The sequence below is a fragment of the Callithrix jacchus genome, chromosome 9, assembly GCF_049354715.1.
Source record: "Callithrix jacchus isolate 240 chromosome 9, calJac240_pri, whole genome shotgun sequence".
NCBI lineage: Eukaryota > Metazoa > Chordata > Mammalia > Primates > Cebidae > Callithrix > Callithrix jacchus.
The window spans coordinates 125,712,818-125,733,285 of record NC_133510.1 but is presented as its reverse complement, the minus strand read 5'-3'; the positions used below and the strand labels follow the sequence as shown (position 1 = coordinate 125,733,285).

Genomic DNA, 20,468 nt, shown 5'->3' with positions numbered 1-20,468 from the left:
TGTGTGAGGAGGCAAGGTCAGGCGTTTGAGGCCAGCCTGGGCAACATTTAAACCTCTTATGCATTAAAAAAAAGAATTAATGGTTATTGCAATTTTATTTTAAAATTCAAGAGAGTCTCACTCCATTGCCCAGGCTGGAGGGAAGTGAAGCAATCACAGCTCACTGTAGTCTCAAACTCCTGGGCTCAAGCAAATCTCCCAGCTCAGCCTCCCCAGTACCTGGGACTACACCCTTGAGCACCACCACACCTGGCTAATTCATTATCTGTTGTAGAAACAGGGTCTGCCTATGTTGCTGAGGCTGGTCTCAATCTCCGGGACTCAAACAATCCTCCCACCTCATTGTCTCACAATGCTGAAACTACAGGTGTGAGCCGCCATGCCAGATCTTACAAAAATATTTACTGAGGAACTGGCATATTTAGGCAACCAGCACTAAAGACATGCAGTGAACTTTCAGACCTCTTCCAGTATTATTAAAATATAGTCTTTGATGAATATTTTGATTAAAATACCACAAATATTTAGAAAAAAATTTATAATTATTGATTTTAAATTATTTGAAACTGTGGTGAAATGTTAAATTAGATATGTACAATGTGGAAATGTGACTGCTTCTTTTCTCTCTTTTTGATTTTTTTTTTTTAGAGATGGTAATCTCACTATGTTGCCCAGGCTGCAGTGAAGTGGCATGATCATAGGGGTCACCAGAGCTAGTGCAGACTCATTCATACTCCTGCCAAGTAGCTTCCCAAGTAGCTGGGACCACAGGTGCATACCATGGCACACTACTTCTTAAGATATATATTTGGCAAGTAAAAATGTTGCAAATGTTGTAATTATATTGAGTTTTGCCTATTCTTTGAATATAACATTATGCATTTTTCCCCAAATTCAAAGAAATTATGATCAGGGTTACTGGAAGTGACATACCAATAATCAAATGTTACTTAAACTTAGCCAGGCATGGTGGCACATGCCTGTAATCCCAGCTACTTGGGAGGCTGAGGCAGTAGAATTCCTTGAATCTGGAAGGCAGAGGTTGTGATGGATGAGCCAAGATAGTACCACTACCCTCCAGCCTAGGCGAAACGCTGTCTCAAAAAATAAATAAATAAATAAACAAAAAGATTCAAGGGATCTTTGAAGCTGGATGGGCAAAAAATTTACATATTTTTTGCTAATCTCCATCTGAAAAAGAATTTCTTTCATTTACAAACACAGCCCACAAAAACCTCAAAAAACAAAAAGCAGTAGAATCGGCAGTCCCTGTATGTCACCGGTAGTAACTACACTTAGATAAACTTTGACAACCATAATTTTGAAGTAGTGATGTGTAAACATTATTTCAAGACAGCTGAAATAATGTGCTGTTTTTCTATTAGTGACAAAGTCATAGGTACTATGACAATGGAATTTTTTGGTTTAATTTTCTGTCGTTTTTGTCTGCTCTCAGAATTAAAAGAAATGCTTTACTTCAGGTAAAATCTAAGGAAAGTAAAAATGCAGTATTTTTTCCATGACAGAAAATTATTTATTGAGTTATTTTTGATTACCTTAATTTTATAATTTCCTTGTTTCTGTTATATGTTACAAATTATTTCATAATTTAACCAAAACAGCAACATTTTAGTGAGAAATACTTTAGGCAACAAAAAACAAAACTTTATAAAAAACAATTACCCCAATTATCACGGAGACTTCACTTGCTAAATCTCCAGCTGCAAGACTGAGACAACCAAGAGTATGATAATTTTCCGTAGAAATAAAATTGGACTTGATTTGACCTTGTAACTGCAAAATTAGAAACAATAAGAATGTCATATGTAATATATATTTATGTTCCACAAAAATCACTAAAATCAATTTATATCAATCAGTTATAAATGTATTTTTAAATAAAAATGTTATTAAAATGTCATAATTCCTAAAATATCAAGAAGTAGACCAATTATGTACAGAAATACACTCCTGCATTTACACTAAATGTGATTTCTTTAAGAGGACAATATGGCTTTATTTTCTTACCTTTTTTGCTGTCCTGAAGTCTACATTCTCAATGGCTGCATTAAAAAAGAAAGCAGGCTAAATTTATCGTATTAATCTACAAAATAATACAAGACACATCTTTTATGTCAAGGTGAAATTAAATACAATTTAGTTCAAAGAACACTGTTGAGAATCAAGTTTTGCCCCTGACCAAAATACACAAACTATGACATGTTATATTCAGGGTACCAGCCTGTGCCTCTCCGTACCTCCCCTTACCACCTCACTTCCTACTTAGAGGATCTTCTCCCTCTTCCAACTCTCCTGCACTTCTTACAGTTTGGAATAGCTCTTACTTTCCCAGCTCCATCATTAAGCTATGGAAAACAACATATCTTCAATCTTGTCATATACCCGAGACCTAGCACAGGCCTGGCATATCAATATTTTTAAAATGTCATTTAGGCTGGGCATGGTGGCTCACGCCTATAATCCCAGCACTCTGGGAGGGCAAGGCGGGCAGATCACTTGACATGAGGAGTTCAAGATCAGTCTGGTCAACATGGTGAAACCCTGCCTCTACTAAAAATACAAAAATTAGCCAGGTGTAATGGTGTACACCTGTCATCCCAGTTACTCAGGAGGCTGAGGCACAATAAGCACTTGAACATGAGAGGCGGAGGTTGCAATGAGCAGAGATCGCACCACTGCACTCCACCCTGGGCAAGAGAAAGAGACTCTGTCTCAAAATTAAATAAATAAAATAAAATGTTAGTTAAGTATCTGTTCCAAATCAATTCCTCAAATAATTTCACTTGGCTCAGAGGGACAAATGGTCCAGACTACTAGCTTAAAACATATTATACATTATTGTTCTGCACTATTAACACTACGTAGGCATTTCCATTTCCAGGTTCATTCACCACATTAAAAAGCATTTATTATTGTGCTAGCATATATCTTGTCTCCCCAGCTAAGCTGTAAACTTCTTGAAGGCCATACTCAAATTACATTTATTCAGATACTTTTACAGCTCTAATAGAGGAGAGTAAGTGTACTCTGACTACTTAAAAGTATATACTCAATTATCACTGAATACAATTAAAATAAGCTTAAAGAGAGGACTTAAAAATTTACTAATTACTTAATAAAACTAGTAAATATTGCTGCAAAAAAATAAGCATACAATGCATTACTTACCTTGTTGAATTTTTAAAAGCTGAAGGTTTGTAATACAAAAAAATCCACTGTATGTAAGAAGCAGCATATAATAGATACCTATTGAAATAAAGTCAGAAGCAGTTTCTTTAAAAGGCACATGGATATAAAATTTAAACCAGTGTCTATTTGAATTTGGGAAAGAAAGAAGAAGGAAGGAAGGAAGGAAGGAAGGAAGGAAGGAAGGAAGGAAGGAAGGAAGGAAGGAAGGAAGGAAGGAAGGAAGGAAAGAAGACGGGCGGGCAGGCAGAAAGGCGGGCGGGCAGATACAAACAGTCTTTGAAACTACCTTAAAAATATGTTAATTTGAATTTTTTTTTTTTTTTTTTTGAGACAGAGTCTCGTTTTGTTGCCGAGGCTGAAGTGCAATGGTGTGATTTCAGCTCAATGCAACCTCCACCTCCTAGGTTCAAGCATTTCTCTTGCCCCAGCCTCCTGAATAGCCGGGATTACAGGCGCGTACCACCATACCCAGCTAATTTTTGTAATTTTAGTAGAGATGGGGTTTCACCAAGTTGGCCAGGGTGGTCTTGAATTCCTGACCTTGTGATCCACCCACCTCGACCTCTCAAAGTGCTGGGATTACAGGCATGAGCCACTGAGCCTGGCTTTGTTTGTTTTGAGACAGGGTCTCACTCTATCTCCCAGGCTGGAGTGCAATAGTACAATAATAGCTCACTGCAGCCTCAACCTCCAGGCCCAAGAGATACTCCCAATTCAGCCTCCTGAACAGGTGGGACTACAGGCACACACCAACACATCTGGCTAATTTTTTATTTTTTATAAAGATGGAGGTCTCTCTCTGTTGTCCAGGCTGGTTTCAAGCTCCTAGACTCAAGTGATCCTTCCACCTCAGGTTCCCAAAGTGCTAGGATTACAGATGTGAGCCACCACACCAGCCTGATCATTTAAATGCTAATCATCAAATATTAATGTCACAGATAAAACTTATTTACAAAGAACTAGTAAGTTATTTGCAAAAACACTGATAACTTCTTTTGAAATTTCATTGAAACAACAATCTTCACGTGCCAGAAACAAAAATCTCAGACATATTAAAATAAACTAAGGCCCAGTTAACATTTGTCAAAATAAAAATATCATAAATACACTGAAACCCAGAAACACATTTTAAAAGAATATAATGTCTCCTTGGTAACCTATAGGAATCTCAAAACTTTAAAAATAAATTTAGAATATTATATTTAGGAAAAGCATATATTTAAATCTCTAAAAAGAAATAAAATTTAAAACTGTTTCCTACAATATTAATTAAATTAATAGGAAAAAAATGTATAAAAAATACATAAATGGCTGGGCACAGTGGCTCATGCCTGTAATCCCAGCACTTTGGGAGGCTGAGGCAGGTGGATCACCTAAGGTCTGGAGTTCAAGACCGGCCTGGCCAACATGGTGAAACCCTATTTCTACTAAAAATATAAAAAATTTGCTGGGTGTGGTGGCAGACACCTATAATCCCAGCTACTCAGGAGGCTGAAGCAGTAGAATCGTTTGAACCCAGGGGACAGAGGTTGCGGTGAGTTGAGATAGTGCCATTGCACTCCAGCCTGGGCAACAAGAGTGAAACTCATTCTAAAAAAAAAAGTAGGTAGCATAACAATGAATTCATATAATTTATTAACTACAAATTTGAATTTTGATTGGGTATTAGTCAGAAGTCATTCAGGCTGAGTGTGGTGGCTCACGCCTATAATCCCAGCACTTTGGGAGGCCCAGGTGGGCAAATCACTTGAGGTCAGGAGCTCAAGACTAGTCTGGCCAACATGGTGAAACTCCATCTCTACTAAAAATCTAAAAATTAGCTGGGTGTGGTGGCACATGACTGTAATCCCAGCTACTCAGGAAGCTGAGGCAGCAGACGCTTGAACCCAGGAGAGGGAGACTGTAGTGAGCCAAGATCACGACACTGGCCGTTGCACTTCAGCCTTGGTGACAAAGCAAGACTCCATGTGGGGAAAAAAAAAAAGTCATTCAAAAAAATTCAAGAAAACTTACCTTCATTTGCACCATCTTTCTCAATGACAAGATTCTGGTAAGTCCGCTGATTTTCATCATTAGCTTTCTGAACAAATGCCTAAATGCAAATTAATTTCAAATAATAAAATTAAACACTGAAAAATGCAATCAAGGATTTTATTTATTTATTTTAGGGAGGGAAGGAGGAAGGGAGGAAGGCAGGAAGGGAGGGGAGGAGGAAGGGAGGGAGGAAGGAAGGGATGAAGGAAGGAAGGGAGGAAGAGGGGAGAAAGGGAGGGAAGGGAGGGAGGGAGGGAGGGAAGGGAGGGAAGGAATTCAAGCAATGAGAGAGACATTGCCAACCTGGATCTAGAGGTTTACAAGTTGATTTCTTTTTTTGAGAGAAGGAAAGAAAAAAAAAATGAGTAAAGGAGAGAAAGAAAGAGGAAGAGAGAGAGGGAGGGTGAACGGAAATATTGCTTTATTCTGAAAAAAAAAAAATGGGTATTAACAATGGCCAATCAATGTTTCATTTAAACCTATGAGTAGGTGTAATGTGGTGTTGACAAGAATGTATATTTTATGTATTTGAAGTGGAGAGCTCTATAAATATTTTTTAAGTTTACTTGTTCCAGATCTGACTTCGAGTCCTTGATATCCTTATTAATTTTCTGTCTCATTGAATCTAAGTCTCTATGTATCTGGGTGTTAGGATCGTTAGCTCTTGTTGTTGCATTGATCCTTTTACCACTATATCTTTGTTGCTTTAAAATCTATTTTATCCGCTACGAGAATTGCAACTCCTGCTTTTTATTTATTTATTTATTTGTGCTCTCCATTTGGTTGGTAAATCTTTCTCCATTCCTTTGTTTTGAGTCTTTGTGTATCCTTGCATGTGAAACAGGTCTGGATGTAACATGCCGTTGGGTTTTGGCTATGTCTTTTGATTGGGGGATTTAGTCGATTTAAATTTAGGGTTACTGCCATTTGATGTTAACTGGCTGTTTGATCCATTCGTTGATGAAAATTCTTCTTTATGTTGGTGCTCTTTACTTTTTGGTATATTTTTAGAAAGGCTAATACTGGTTGTTTCTTACTGTGTGTAATGCCTCTTTCAGAAGCTCTTGTAAAGCAGGCCTGGATGTAATAAAATCTCTGAGTGCTTGCTTGTTCATAAAAGATTTTATTTTTCCTTCAGTTGTGAAGCTTAGTTTGGCTGGATATGAAATTCTGGGCTGAAGGTTCTGTTCTTTGAGGATGTTGAATATTGGCCCCACTCTCTTCTGGCTTGTAGAGTTTCTGCTGAGAGATCTGCTGTAAGTCTGATAGGCTTGCCTTTGTGGGTAACCTGACCTTTCTCTCTGGCTGCCCTTAGTATTTTCTCCTTCGTTTCAACCCTGGTGAATCTAACGATTATGTGCCTTGGGGTTGCTCTTCTTGAGGAATATCTTTGTGGTGTTCTCTGTATTACCTGGGGTTGAATATTGACCTGCTTTGCTAGGTCAGGAAAATTTTCCTGAATAATTTCCTGAAGGGTATTTTGCAGCTTGGATTCATTCTCTCCGTCGCATTCAGGTACACCTATCAAACGTAAATTTGGTCTTGTCACATAGTCCCACATTTCTTGGAGACTTTGCTCATTCCTTTTTATCCTTTTATCTCTAATCTTGTCTTCTTGTTTTCTTTCATTAAGTTGGACTTTGACCTCTGTTATCCTTTCTTCTGCTTGAACAATTTGAGTGTTTAAACCTGTGCATACTTCTCGGAGTTCCTGTATTGTATTCTTCAGTTCCATTAATTCACTTATATTCCTCTCTAAGTTGTCTATTCTCAATAGGATTTCGTCAAACCTTTTTTCAAAGTTCCTAGTTTCTTTACGTTGGGCTACAACATGTTCTTTTAACTCACAGAAGTTTCTTATTAGCCATTCCTTGAAGAGTGATTCTGTCATTGGGATGCGCTCATTCTCCGTCAAGCCTTGTTCCATTGTTGATGTGATCATCTTTAGAGGGAGAGGCGTTCTGATTTTGAGTATTCTCAGCCTTTTTATGCTGGTTTCTTCCCATCATTGTAAATTTATCCTCCTGTCGTCTTTGAAATTACCAACTTTCAGATTAGGTCTCTTGAGTGGACGTCCAAGTTGTTAGTTCCCAGGGCCAGAATGGCGGCGTTAAGACTGATGGTGCTTTTCTGCCCAGGATTCTCCTGTCTGGCTTCCTTCTTGTGTCCGTAATGGGCGATTCTGCCTTCCCCGGGCTCCAAACCTCGGTCAGAAGGGGAAACAGTCTCGTTTACTTGGCGCCGAGAGCTGCCGCGCTGAGGTGCCGTCACAGCCGCTGCGCCGGAGTTGTGCTGGAGACCCGTGTGGGTCCTCCAAACCTCGGTCAGAAGGGGAGCTGGCCCTGTTTACTCTGCTCCAAGAGCTGCTGCGCCGAGGTGCCAGCGAACCCGCTGCACCGGCCACAAGAGTCGCGCTGGCAACCCGTGTGGTTCCTCCACTGGGGATCTTCTGCTCCGTGAGCAACCAGAATTTGTCCGAAAGTGTGGTGTCCTCTAGTTCTCTGCGCTTTGACTGAGAGCTGCAATCCTGAGCTGTTATCGATCGGCCATCTTGGATCGTTCCCCTGTTGTCTTCTTTTAAAAAATTGCCACAGCCACCTCAACCTTTAATAACCACTACTCTGATCAGTAAGCATCCATCAACATCAAGGCAAGACTCTCCAGCAGCAAAAAGATTATGACTTGCTGGAGACTCAGGTGCTCATTAGCATTTTTCAGCACTAAAGTATTTTTTTGTGCTGGGCATGGTGGTTCACTCCTGTAATCCCAGATTTTATTCTTTAAACTCTAGAGTTATCAACTATCATTAGCAATAATTCTGCCTATATTCCAAACATCTTGCTTTTTTTTTTACCCACCTGGGAACCAACACTGAGAAAGTCACAAACATCTTGCTTTTACAATGGAAAGCTATTTTAGACAAGCATACTAAATACCTTTGTGGCTGCTACTTTGTGATTCCTTGAGCCACAAGCCTACCAGACCTGGCCTGAGAAAATTTCTGTTTGACCTGGTGTTAATTTCTATTTACATGAGAGCTAAGAATTCGGGATCCGAGCTGTGGTAACACATTCAAAACTTAATTTTTCAAAAAAACATTCTTTTAATTTAAAATAGCTTTCAGTACAAGGAAGAAACTGAATCCTGGCAGGCAAAAGACATGGTAACCAAGACCCCAAAGGCTTCATATGCCTGGGCATTCCCTCTTCTACCTCCCTGCCTCCCTTAACAAGCTGACCCAAGTCACACAGCAGAAAGCTGCTCCCTCCTGACTTAGCTGAACAAGCTGAATTCCCAACCGTACAAGAACCTAACCGTTTGTCTCCTGGAGTTACTTCTCCCAAAGTGTTAAGGTGGGACTCTAGCATTCCTAATAAAAACCTGACTATCTTCCAAGGTTACTAAAGTGGGACTCCAGCAGTCCTGCTAAGAATCTGACCAGATCCAGTCAGCTGGAGACAAGATGGAATCCAGCCTTTCACTGAATAGTTCCTCATTTTAACCCAATTATGATGCTAAAAATCACACCCAGGGATGGAGATTTAACATGCTAATGAGACATACAACACAGGAAAAAGCATGCTATCAAAATTCACAGGTGCTAAAAGTTCCCTGCCTCTATATGCCTACAAGTCACTCCTTTTTTCACTTCAGCTTCCTCAAAATTACAAGAGCTAAGACCTTCAGGGAGCAAGCACTGGGATCCCTTTCCCATACGCTGCTCCCTTGTGATTCCCTGAGCCACAAGCCTACTAAACCTTACCTGGGAAAATTTCTGTTTGACCTGTTATTAATTTCTATTTACACGAGAGCCAAGAACTCGGGATCGAAGCTGTGGTAACACCTTCAAAGTTTAATTGCTCAAAAAAACATTCTTTTAATTTAAAACACATGTTAAGTTATAGTTTGCAAGAGTTTTAGAATTTAAATAATGAAAATTAAAGTATAACAAGGTCTTACATTAGTGAGTAGTGTTTGTTTTGATGTTACATGAATAAGATGTAGGTTGCCACTTCTCTCACCAACCAAAAGAAACTTTCCTTCTTGACAAAGGCCAACTACATCCACTTCTGTATCTGAAAATTTCAAATCAAAGTTATGCTCTTCCTTTGAAAATACTTATTTTCAATACAAAAAAATACAAATTTTGTCATTAAAAAACCAGTGATTACTTAAGATACTTCTAAATACTGCAAAACAGTTGCGATGAAAGTAAAAAAGAATGTCGACTTTTATTCAATCAACAAATATTTTGTTTTGTTTTCTTTTTGAGAGTGTCTCACTCTGCTTACTCAGGCTGAAGTGCAGTGGTACCACCTCAGCTCACTGCAGCCTTGACTTCCTGGGCCCAGTCAGGCTATTCCCCTGCCTCAGCCTCCCAGACAGCTAGGACCACGGGTACATACCACCATGGCCAGCTAATTTTTGTAGCTTTTTTATAGAGGGAGTGTTTTGCCATGTCACCCAGACTGGTCTGGAACTCCTGGGCTCAAGCGATTGTTCATCTCTGACTCCCAAAGTGCTGAGATTACAGATGTGAGCCACTGCATGCAGCCAGTCAGCAAATAATTACTGAGCACTTACTATATGCTAACCATTGTTGTAGACCTTTTGCATATATCTGAGAATAGTAACAAAAGATTTCCACCATCAGGAAGCTCATATTTTCAGACAGAGATAGCTGATAAAAGACCAGGTGTGGTGGCTCACACCTGTAATCCCAGCACTCTGGGAGACTGAGGTTGGCAGATCACCTGAGGCAGGAGAATTGCTATAACCTGGGAGGCAGAGGTTGCCATGAGAGGAGATTGTGCCATTGCACTCCAGCCTGGACAACAAGACCAAAACTCGATCTCAAAAAAAAAAAAAAGGCTGGGCGGGGTGGCTCACACCTATAATCCCAGCACTTTGGGAGGCCGAGGCAGGAGGGTCACCTGAGGACAGGAGGATCACCTGAGGTCAGGAGTTAAAGACCAGCCTGGCCAATATGGTGAAACCCCATCTCTACTAAAAATACAAAAATTAGCCGGGCGTGGTGGCAGGTGCCTGTAATTCCAGTTACTCAGGAGGCTGAGGCAGGAGAATCGCTTGAACCCAGGAGGTGGAGGCTGCAGTGAGCCAAGATCCTGCCACTGCATTCCAGCCTCGGGGACAAGAGCAAGACTCCATCTCAAAAAAAAGAGAAAAATTCAACTCAATGGCTGGGTGCAGTGGCTCACATCTGTAATCCCAGCACTTTGAGAGCCCAAGGTGGGCAGGTCATTTGAGGTCAGGAGTTCAAGACTATCGTGGCCAACATGGCAAAACTCCATCTCAACTAAAAATACAAAATACCAGGCATCGTGGTGGGTGCCTGTAATCCCAACTACTTGGAAGGCTGAGGCAGAAGAATCTCTTGAATTTAGGAGGTGGAGATTGCAGTGAGCCAAGACAGTACCACTGCATTACAGCCTGAGCCATAGAGTAAGACTGTCTCACACACACACACACACAAAAATTCTACTCAAGAAAGAAAAAACTTCCATAATATTTTTGTCTAAGCTCAGCAGAATTACTGACTTAGCCCTTAATTCACTCTTTTTTTTGGTCAGACAAGAGTCTTACTCTATCAGTCTGGAATACAGTGGCACAATCTTTGCTCACTATAACCTCTGCCTCCTGGGTTCAAGCGATTCTCCTGCCTCAGCCTCCCAAGTAGCTGGTATTACAAGTGGCCACCATGCCCAGGTAATTTGTTGTTGTTTGGAAACGGAGTCTCAATCTATCACCTAGGCTAAAGAGTACAGTGGCATAATCTTGGCTTACTGCAACCTCCACCTTCCAAGTTCAAGCAATTATCCTATCTCAGCCTCCTGAGAGCTGGAGCTACAGGAGCACGTCACCATGTCTGGCTAATTTTTTTGTATATTAGTAGAGAAAACAGGATTTCATCATGTTGCCCAGGCTAGTCTCAAACTCCTGAGCTCAGGCAATCCATGTACCTGGGCTTTCCAAAGTGCCAGGATTACAGGAGTGATTTCTGTATTTTTAGTAGAAACGGGGTTTCTAGCCTTAATTCACTCTCAAGTCCTCATTTGCATGTACTTGAAGCCTTCTAGCTTAATGAAGAATTAATTTATAAGTATGTCAAAGGATTTTCAGAGAGCTAGTCTAAAAGTATACAAATATCTGAAACTCTGTACAAGATTCAGGAATTTGAACATAAATGAGCTCATGTTTTCCACAGTATTCCAACATAAACAAGTAAACTAAGTTGTTGCCTTACATGTATATTTCCCCATAGATTTTATTGAGAGATGGGATCATCTCAGTGTCCTTTGACTCTAACGCTCTGCATAAAGAAGGCACTAGGCACTCAAGTTTAATTACTTGAAATTGATCTAATTTGAAATCTTAGAAATAATGGAATAAAGAGGACACAATCCAGTAGAAATTGGCAGCGGATATATTTGACTTCCATTTTTCTTATTTCATTACTTTATACTTACCAAAGAAGAGTTGCAATTGAAGTGATCTACAAACACTGTCAAGCAATATCACAGATTGGTCTGCTACAATAATAAACCCATCACTTAAGTTGCATGCCTGTATCTTTGGATTTAATGAGGCCTGTGGGAGGGAAAAGCATGACTAAAATTAAAGCATTTTTATGAGTTTAACAATACTTGTCAATAGTATCATCAAATTCCCAAATACCCCACTTTAAAACTTGACAGGCTTTTTTTCTTTAGCCCCTCTAACTAATTAATCATTGAGTTTTTCTTTTTACGGTATATCTTGAATCCAACCAGGATCCTATGTAGAAAAACAGTACAGGATGGGCAGGAAGGGCAAAGGATTCTCATGTTCAAGTCCTTGTTTCCTCAGGATTGACTTTATGTTGCAGGAGCCAGGCATTAACATAATGAATTAATCAAGATTGGCATACAGTCTAGGTGTCATGAACACACCAGGCTGAGGAATGGTGGTGAACTGTGAACTGAAGGGTCTACGTCACTATAGATATGAAAGAAGAGAATCTACTTCACACCAGCCAGCGGGAAGCCCGGTGGGGATGCAACACTGGCATGGCCATACCTCCCAATTCATCAATAGAGGCTGGATCTTTATGTGAAATGTTCTAATTTTTAAATGTTGGCAGCTAAGTCAACCTTTTTAAAAACACTAGATAAGCCAAATCATAGTCTCTAGTATTGGGTTTCTGTTGCCGAGAGCTTCCCACACATAGCTGTCTGGAAGCACTCGGAAAGATCAGTGGTTGAGTAAGCTCAAGTCTCCTTACTAGCTGAGTGATCTTAGGCAAATGCATCAATTCACTCCCTGTAAAAGAGTGATAATAGGCTGGCCGTGGTGACTCACACCTGTAATCTCATCACTTTGAGAGGCCAAGGTGGGCGGATTGCCTGAGGTCAGGAGTTTGAGACCAGCATGGCTAACATGGTGAAACCCAGTCTCTACTAAAAATACAAAGAAAAGTAGCCAGGCATAGGGGCAGGCACCTGTAATTCCAGCTACTCAGGAGGCTGAGGCAGGAGAATTGCTTGAACCCGGGAGGCAGAGGTTGCAGTGAGCTGAAATCGTGCCACTGCTCTCCAGCCTAGGGGACAGAGCAAGACTCTTGTCTAAAAAAAAAAAAAAAAAGAAAAAAGGTGGTAATAATAAACCTACAAGGTTCACCTGAATAAAGATTACATGAATTAATGTAAAGAGCTTATAAGAGCCTCACATGGCTGGGTACGGTGGCTCATGCCTGTAATCCCAGCACATTGGGAGGACGAAGTGAGTAGATCACAAGGTTGGGAGTTCAAGACCAGCCTGGCCAAGATGGTGAAACCCCATCTCTACTAAAAACTACAAAAATTAGCTAGGCACAGTGGTGCACGCCTGTAATCCCAGCTACTTGGGAGGCTGAGGCAGGAAAATCGCTTGAACCCGGGTGGCAGAGGTTGCAATGAGCCAAAATTGTGCCACTGCACTCCAGCCAAGGTGACAAAGTGAGACTCAATTTAAAAAATAAAAGAGCCTCACAAATAGTATATGCTCAATAAATGTTAACCAGTCCTATTCTTCCCTGACAAAATACAGCCAATCACCTCATTTTATGACTATTTCAAAAGTCACCTTCTCCAGGTATAATTCTTGAAAATTCTCCAACATTCTGATCCCTCTTCTATCTTACTTTTATTTTGAGACAGGGTCTCCCTCTGTTGCTCAGGCTGGAATGCAGTGATGCCATCATAACTCACTGCAGCCTCAAACTCCTGGCCTCAAGGGATCTTCTTGCCTCCCCAAACCAAGTAACTGGGATTACAGGTACACACCACCACAACTGGCTAATTTTTTTTTTAATATAATGGGGTTTTCACTTTGTTGGCCAGGCTGGTCTAGGATTCCTGTACTCAAATGATCCTTCCATCTCAACCACCCAAAATGCTGGGTATACAAGTGTGAGGCAATGCGCCCAGCCTCTTTCTTGTCTTTTACTTGCTTCATCAACTAGTAAAAGGTTACACAAAGGCACTGCTACCAAGGAATGGCACTAAAATTAGGCGGGCATGGTGGCAGATGCCTGTAATTCAAGCTACTGGGGAGGCTAAGGCAGGAGAATCGCTTGACCCCCAAGAGGCAGAGGTTGCAGTGAGCCAAGATCGAAACACTGCACTCCAGACTGGGCAACAGAGCAAGCTCCACCTCAAAAAACAAAACAAAGGAACGGCACTATATCTTCTGGGGTTCTGTCCACACTGTTCTCTCTGCCTAGGCTGTTCTTCCCTTTTTTAAGGCCCAAAACAAGTGCAGTTTATTTTTAATTTTTTTTTTTAAGAGATGTGGTCTCCCTTTGTTGCCCAGGCTGCCCTCGAACTCCTGGGCTCAAGCAATTCTCCTGCCTCAGCCTCTGAAGAGCTGGAACCACAGGATGTGCCACCACACCAGGCTCATGCATAGTTTCTTTTTTTTTTTTTTTTGAGACGGAGTTTCGCTCTTGTTATCCAGACTGGAGTGCAATGGCGCGATCTTGGCTCACCGCAACCTCCGCCTCCTGGGTTCAGGCAATTCTCCTGCCTCAGCCTCCTGAGTAGCTGGGATTACAGACACACGCCACCATGCCCAGCTAATTTTTTGTATTTTTTTTTTTTTTTAGTAGAGACGGGGTTTCACCATGTTGACCCGGATGGTCTCAATCTCTTGACCTCGTGATCCACCTGCCTCGGCCTCCCAAAGTGCTGGGATTACAGGCGTGAGCCACCGCGCCCGGCCTCATGCATAGTTTCTTAAGAAAATGTTCTTTAAACTGCCCAACCCACAATGAGCTCTCCAACTTCTGAATTCCTACTACATTTACTGTCTGTACTGTTCATTTGGCATTTAGCATATACTGACCTGCACAGCTAAATATTTGTAATTGTTTGTGTCCTGGGTGCCTAAAATTAAGGTAAGATCCTAAAAGGAATGAGTAAGATGCCATCTTATGTCCAAGTGCCTAATATTAGGCTCAGAACATAGCAGATGTTCAAAATGTGTTAAGTATATGCCCCATGCTAATAGATAGAATTTTAGTTCCTAACAGAATCCAAGACTCTATACACACACATTATTATTTTTCAACAGCAGCCTTGATGTCAAGAAAGGCCTGAGCCACTTCCATATTTTAAGGCTCCTGATAATATTAAAAAATAAAGCCTAGGCACGGTGGCTCGTGTCTTTAATCCCAGCACTTTGGGAGGCCAAGGCAGGCAGATCACTTGAGCAGGAGTTCAAGACCAGCCTGGCCAACATGGTGAAACCCTGTCTCTACTAAAAATACAAAAATTAGCCAGTCATGATGGCAGGCGCCTGTAATCCCAGCTACTCCAGAGGGTGAGGCAGGAGAATCGCTTGAACCCATGAGGCAGAGGTTGTAATGAGCCAAGATCACGTTACTGTACTTAAGCCTGGGCTATAGAATGAGACCCTGTCTTGAAAGAATCAAACAGAAATTCCAAAAAAATAAAGACATGTTGTTGAGAAACATTAAGTTTACCCTGCCCCCATGGCTCCTTTGTGGAGGATACCTTGTAGTCTGTAATTAGTCGTAGGTGGGTAACAGCTGCCTACCTGGGATATTTCTGAGTTATGTATATATGTAGAACAGCTGTGTATTAATAAGAATCACCTGTCAAAGAGCAAATAAAAGCATGGATGAATCTGTGCTCAGGGCCTTCAGTCCTGGAGAGCTGCAAGCCCCACAGGCTCTCAGGCTGTTGGTCCCCAGGATAGATCCACTCTGTTGGCTCTCTGGGTGTCTGTCTCTCTCAATACCTTCAGCCTGCCTGGGTGGGAGTCTCCCAGCCAAGCTGCTTCTCTGCAACATGTCATTTCCTCATTTTAGAAACTGTGCTTTCAAATGTCTTGAAGGACTCAAAATATTTTAAAAAAAAGAAATTGTGCTATACTTTAAATTTTATGCCAAAAAATACAATGAGATTTATTTGTACTACTCATAACACAGTTAATGTTTATCTTAGTTTATTGTTGGACTATACTGCCTTTAACACAATTCATGGTGCTTTAAAAGCAGTACAAACCAGGCACAGCAGCTCATGCCGGTAATCCCAGCCTCCCAGCTCATGCTTTGCGAGGCTGAGGCAAGCAGATCACTTGAGGACAGGAATTTAAGACCAGCCTGGGCAACAGGGTGTAACCCCATCTCTACTAAAAATACAAAAATTAGCCAAGCACAGTGTCACACACTTGTAATCCCAGCTACTTGGGAAATAGAGAAAGAATTGTTTGAACCTAGGAGGCAGAGGTTGCAGTGAGCCCAGATTGTGCCACTGCACTGCAGCCTAGGCAATAGTGTGAGACTGTCTCAAAAGAAAAAAAAAAGCAGCACAGTCCAAGAGACACAAGCTTAAAGCTGCATAAAGAACGATTTCTTTTTAAAATCCCATCATTCGGTTAAAAAAAAAGTCAAAAGCACAAATTTAATACCCTTTAAGAATAATGTCCCAGCGGATGCTCTACCTTTTACTCTAGGTTTTTTTCCTAAGAGAATTATCTGTCAGAATCCATTTGAGTGCAGGGGAGTGGCAGGGGAGGGGAGAAAAAAAGATAATTAAATACCAGCCTCCCAAGTAGCTGAGACTGCATGTGTGTGCCACCACACCCAGCTAATAGTACCTTCTATAGAAGGCAAAGAATAACATTTTAGGCATGAAGCAAGAATGGTGCAATTACTGACAGAAGAAAGTTAAAATGTAAAAATAAATGCATGGATAGGCTGGGCATGGTGGCTCATGCCTATAATCTCAGCATTTCGGGAGGCCGAGGCAGGCGGATCACCTGAGGTCAGGAGTTCAAGACCAGCCTGGCCAACATGGTGAAACCCTGTCTTTAAAAAAAAAAAAAAATCCTGCTGAGCAGTCTAGAAAAAAAGAAGAAAAAAATGCATGGATAAACCTCATACTCAGCAGGATGCTTGACTCTGGTAGGCAACAGGAGGAACATAGATTCAGGGATGAATCTCAGAGCCTTCAACTCTATTGGTAACATTTTATTTCCTAAGTGGTGGATATTCTATCAACTTACATTTTGTATGCATAAAATATCAAGAGGAGCTATGAATCTTTCAGTCTTGAAAATACTGATTTTGGCTGGGCACGGTGGCTCATGCCTATAATCCCAGCACTTTGGGAGGCCAAGGCAGGTGGATCACGAGGTCAAGAGATTGAGAACATCCTGGTCAACAAGGTGAAACCCCATCTCTACTAAAAATACAAAACAAATTAGCTGGGCATGGTGGTGCGCACCTGTAGTCCCAGCTACTCGGGAGGCTGAGGCAGGAGAATTGCTTGAACCCAGAAGGCGGAGGTTGCAGTGAGCCGAGATCGTGCCATTGCACTCTAGTCTGGGTAACAAGAGCGAAACACCATCTCAAAAAAAAAAAAAAAAAAAGAAAATACTGATCTTGACATGATGCAGGGGGTATTCCGATGTGAATTTCTAGCAATCTGAGACTGAATCTTGATTCCCTGAGGAAGTCCTATATTCATTCACAAAACATTTACTCTAAACTACTATGCCTACTAAGCACTCAGTAAAACTTCTGTGAATCAAACAGTGTAATAATCAATACCTTTTCAGAAGAGATCTTCGCTAGCAAATTTACTTGATATAAAGCAGTTCCGTGTTCTTTTCTTGAACCAACACTTAGGTAGCCACTTCCGGTATCATCATTTGTTAGCAGCTCAATATCATTCCACATGTTTCTGAGACTGTCTTCCTGAGTCAGGAACCACTGTCTTTCCTGTAACAACATAAAATTAGACACCAAATTATCTTGTTGCATAGAACTTGGTTCCTTGGGAAATGAGAAAGCTTACTCACAAAACAAAAACAAAAGCCTAACATTAACATGCACAGACACCGTTGTCTTCTTGTTACTGCTGTGGCCACTAAACACTTTGGGCCAATAACATAAATGGAACTAGAGCTATGATGATTACGAGAGAACAAAATATTGGTTTACATACACAAACCAACAATTCTGATATCACCAATGCATCCTGGAGATTCCATTACTTTGGAGTCTAGTTTGAAATTATACTAAGTTTTCATTTGAAATAAAAGTTTAATCCATATAGCAGCAAACAGTGTAGGTTTAGACGCCAGATTGTCTGAGATATCACAGGATAAGATTCCAGGTGAAGTTCAGAAAAAGTCCATTAATACTATCATAGTATTCTTATACAATAAATAAAAATGATAAGGGGAAAGGAAAAAATTAATTAGGTTTCTGGACCAAAGACTAAGCTTGAAACCTTAGGAGAGTCATTTACCCATCTCAACAAGCAAAGATTTACATAAATCATATTATCTGGAGTCTGAGTGGGAAAAGAACACTAAGGGGAAGAACAATCCTTGACTGGTGGGGAACAATAATGAAATAATTACAATTAGTTTGATAAGTGCTACTAGAAGTATGTTTTAATAGCTATAAAAGGGATAGCACAGAGAAGAAACAATTTCTGACTTGGTGCTCTTTCACAATGACTAGGTACTTGCCCTTGGGTAAGCACTTAATCTTTCCGTTCCTCAATTCTCTAATCTGTAAAATAGGAATATACAGGCAGGGCATGGTGGTTCATGCATGTAATCACAGCACTTTGGGAGGCTTAGGTGGGTGGATCACCTGAGGTCAGGAGTTCGAGACCAGCGTGGCCAACATGATGAAACCCCACTCTACTAAAAATACAAAAAAATTAGCCAGGCTTGATGGTGCACACCTGTAATCTCAGCTCCTCGGGAGGCTGAAGCTGGAGAATTGCTTGAACCCGGGAGGCGGAGGTTGCAGTAAACCAAGATTGCCCCACTGCACTCCGTCTTGGAAAAAAAATATATATATATATACAGTTGGCCCTCCATATCCATAAGTGCCACATCCCTAGATTCCACCTACAGGCATATTACATTTGCATTGTGTTAGGCAAGATAAGTAATCTAGAGATGATTTGAAGTATACAGGCAGATGTTGCTAGGTTACATGCAAATAATATGCCATTTTTTGACAGGGACTTAAGCATCCTAGGGTTTTGGTATCTGTGGGAGGTCCTGGAACCAATCTTCCATGGATACCAATTCCAAGGGACTAATGTAGTTGTACCCAACTGAAAGTTTTCTATTTTTTACTTTTGGTTTTTTGAGAGTCTTACTATTTTGCCCTGGCTGGCCTTGATCTCTTGGGCTCAAACATTCCTCCTGCTTCTGCCTCCCAATGTTTTGAGTTTTAAAAGTCCACAGAACAATGCTTGGTTCATGGCAAACATTCAGTTCTAGGTATTAGCTAATTTGTTATTGGTGGAAGCAGGTAACACTTGGGCTGAGAATTGAAGGTCACAGTTTTTTAAATGTTGGAAGAGTTCTTCCTAAGGGCATAAACAACGGAACAGAAACAAAACATGTTTGAATAGAAAACAGTTTTAGTGGCTGGTGTTTGGGTAAGAGAGAGGAAATGAAGGAGGAACAGGTTGAAGTCAATACCTTTATGGGTCTCAATTTCCCACATCTGTGAAATAGAGAAACCGCCCAGAACTGCCAATTTTAGTTATTCAACAAACATGTATTGAATACCTAATTATTATGTGACAGGCACCTTTCCAGGAACTGGGAATATAGCTGTGAACAAAGCACAAAATGTCTTTGCCATTACGAAGTCTATGTTCTTGCGGAAAAAACGGACAAAAATAAAATAGTAGGTATCTTAATTGTTACGCTACCTCTCTACAAAAAAAAGTAATTGCACAATTACAAAAAGTGCAAATGATTTTAAGGAAACAGTGCTTAGATGGATGAGGTGAGGGGTCGCTGAAGAAGGCTGTGTTTGGAAAGGGAAGGTGACATCTGAGCTGAGCCCTGAATAACAGGAAGTCAAGTATGCAAAGCTTAGGCGGAAAGTGATGTAGGCAGAGGAAACAGTGCAAAGGCTCAGAGGCTCGGAAGCGTTTGACGTTGCTGCTGCGTCAAAGTTAGGGCAGAAACCAGTGAGGGAGAGACCAGTGAAGCCCAATAAACCTCGACTTCAAGACTGAATTTTATTCTCAGTGCAAGGGGTTGTGGGGGCGGAACTCAGCAACCTAATGGCCTGATTTGATACGTATTTTGAGATCACTCTGGCGGGGAAATGCAGAATAGATGCGCGGATAGGAGAGAATTAGCAAGATTAAACACTGTCAGTTAGGCCTCCACACTTAAACGCTCTCCGCTGGACGTCGCCGCCAGCAAAAACCGACTACAACCTCTCTCCTGTCGGCGTCAAGGGGAGAACAATAGGAACTGAGCAGAGGCTGCAGCTACTTCGTCCTGAACGCACCCCCAGTTCCCTACACAGCGCAGCTCCCCGTCCTCACCTGCAATTGAAGAAACTAAAGAGGAACACTCAAGTATCTCGTTCCCCTTCCAGACTCACACAACGGCCTCTAATCTTTGGGTTCCATCCCACAAGTTAAAATTGGCGGCAGAACACTAGACCCAACCCCCTTACGGCGGCCGGACGAGACCAAGATTTCTTTAGACTCGAAATAAGAAGTTGCCCCACCCTGAGTTCCGCCCGTTCCGTTCTCCCGACTGCGCATTCCTAGGGTGTATTCTTTGCCCCGCCCTCTTCACTGTCCTTACACGCCCCTTTGAAAAACACCCAATCACCGCTTCGAAATGCGTTGTTATAGCAACTCGTTACCGCCCTCTTT

General features: G+C 41.2%; 1 protein-coding gene across 2 annotated transcripts in view; it reads right to left on the bottom strand.

Annotated features, from left to right (window-relative positions):
- The window catches only part of KNTC1 (kinetochore associated 1), a 102,213-nt gene extending 81,877 nt beyond the window's left edge, over window positions 1–20,336 (bottom strand). For both annotated transcript variants that reach the window (XM_035257977.3, XM_078337550.1), the window contains exons 1-8: window positions 20,130–20,336; window positions 17,360–17,530; window positions 11,733–11,853; window positions 9,205–9,320; window positions 5,224–5,302; window positions 3,190–3,267; window positions 2,029–2,063; window positions 1,684–1,794 (exon numbers count right to left, since the gene is read on the bottom strand). In XM_035257977.3, coding sequence (XP_035113868.2) covers window positions 1,684–1,794; window positions 2,029–2,063; window positions 3,190–3,267; window positions 5,224–5,302; window positions 9,205–9,320; window positions 11,733–11,853; window positions 17,360–17,488 — 669 coding nt within the window. In that variant the 5' untranslated portion in view covers window positions 17,489–17,530; window positions 20,130–20,336. The remainder of the gene's footprint in view (window positions 1–1,683; window positions 1,795–2,028; window positions 2,064–3,189; window positions 3,268–5,223; window positions 5,303–9,204; window positions 9,321–11,732; window positions 11,854–17,359; window positions 17,531–20,129) is intronic.
- Window positions 20,337–20,468: the final 132 nt, after the last annotated feature.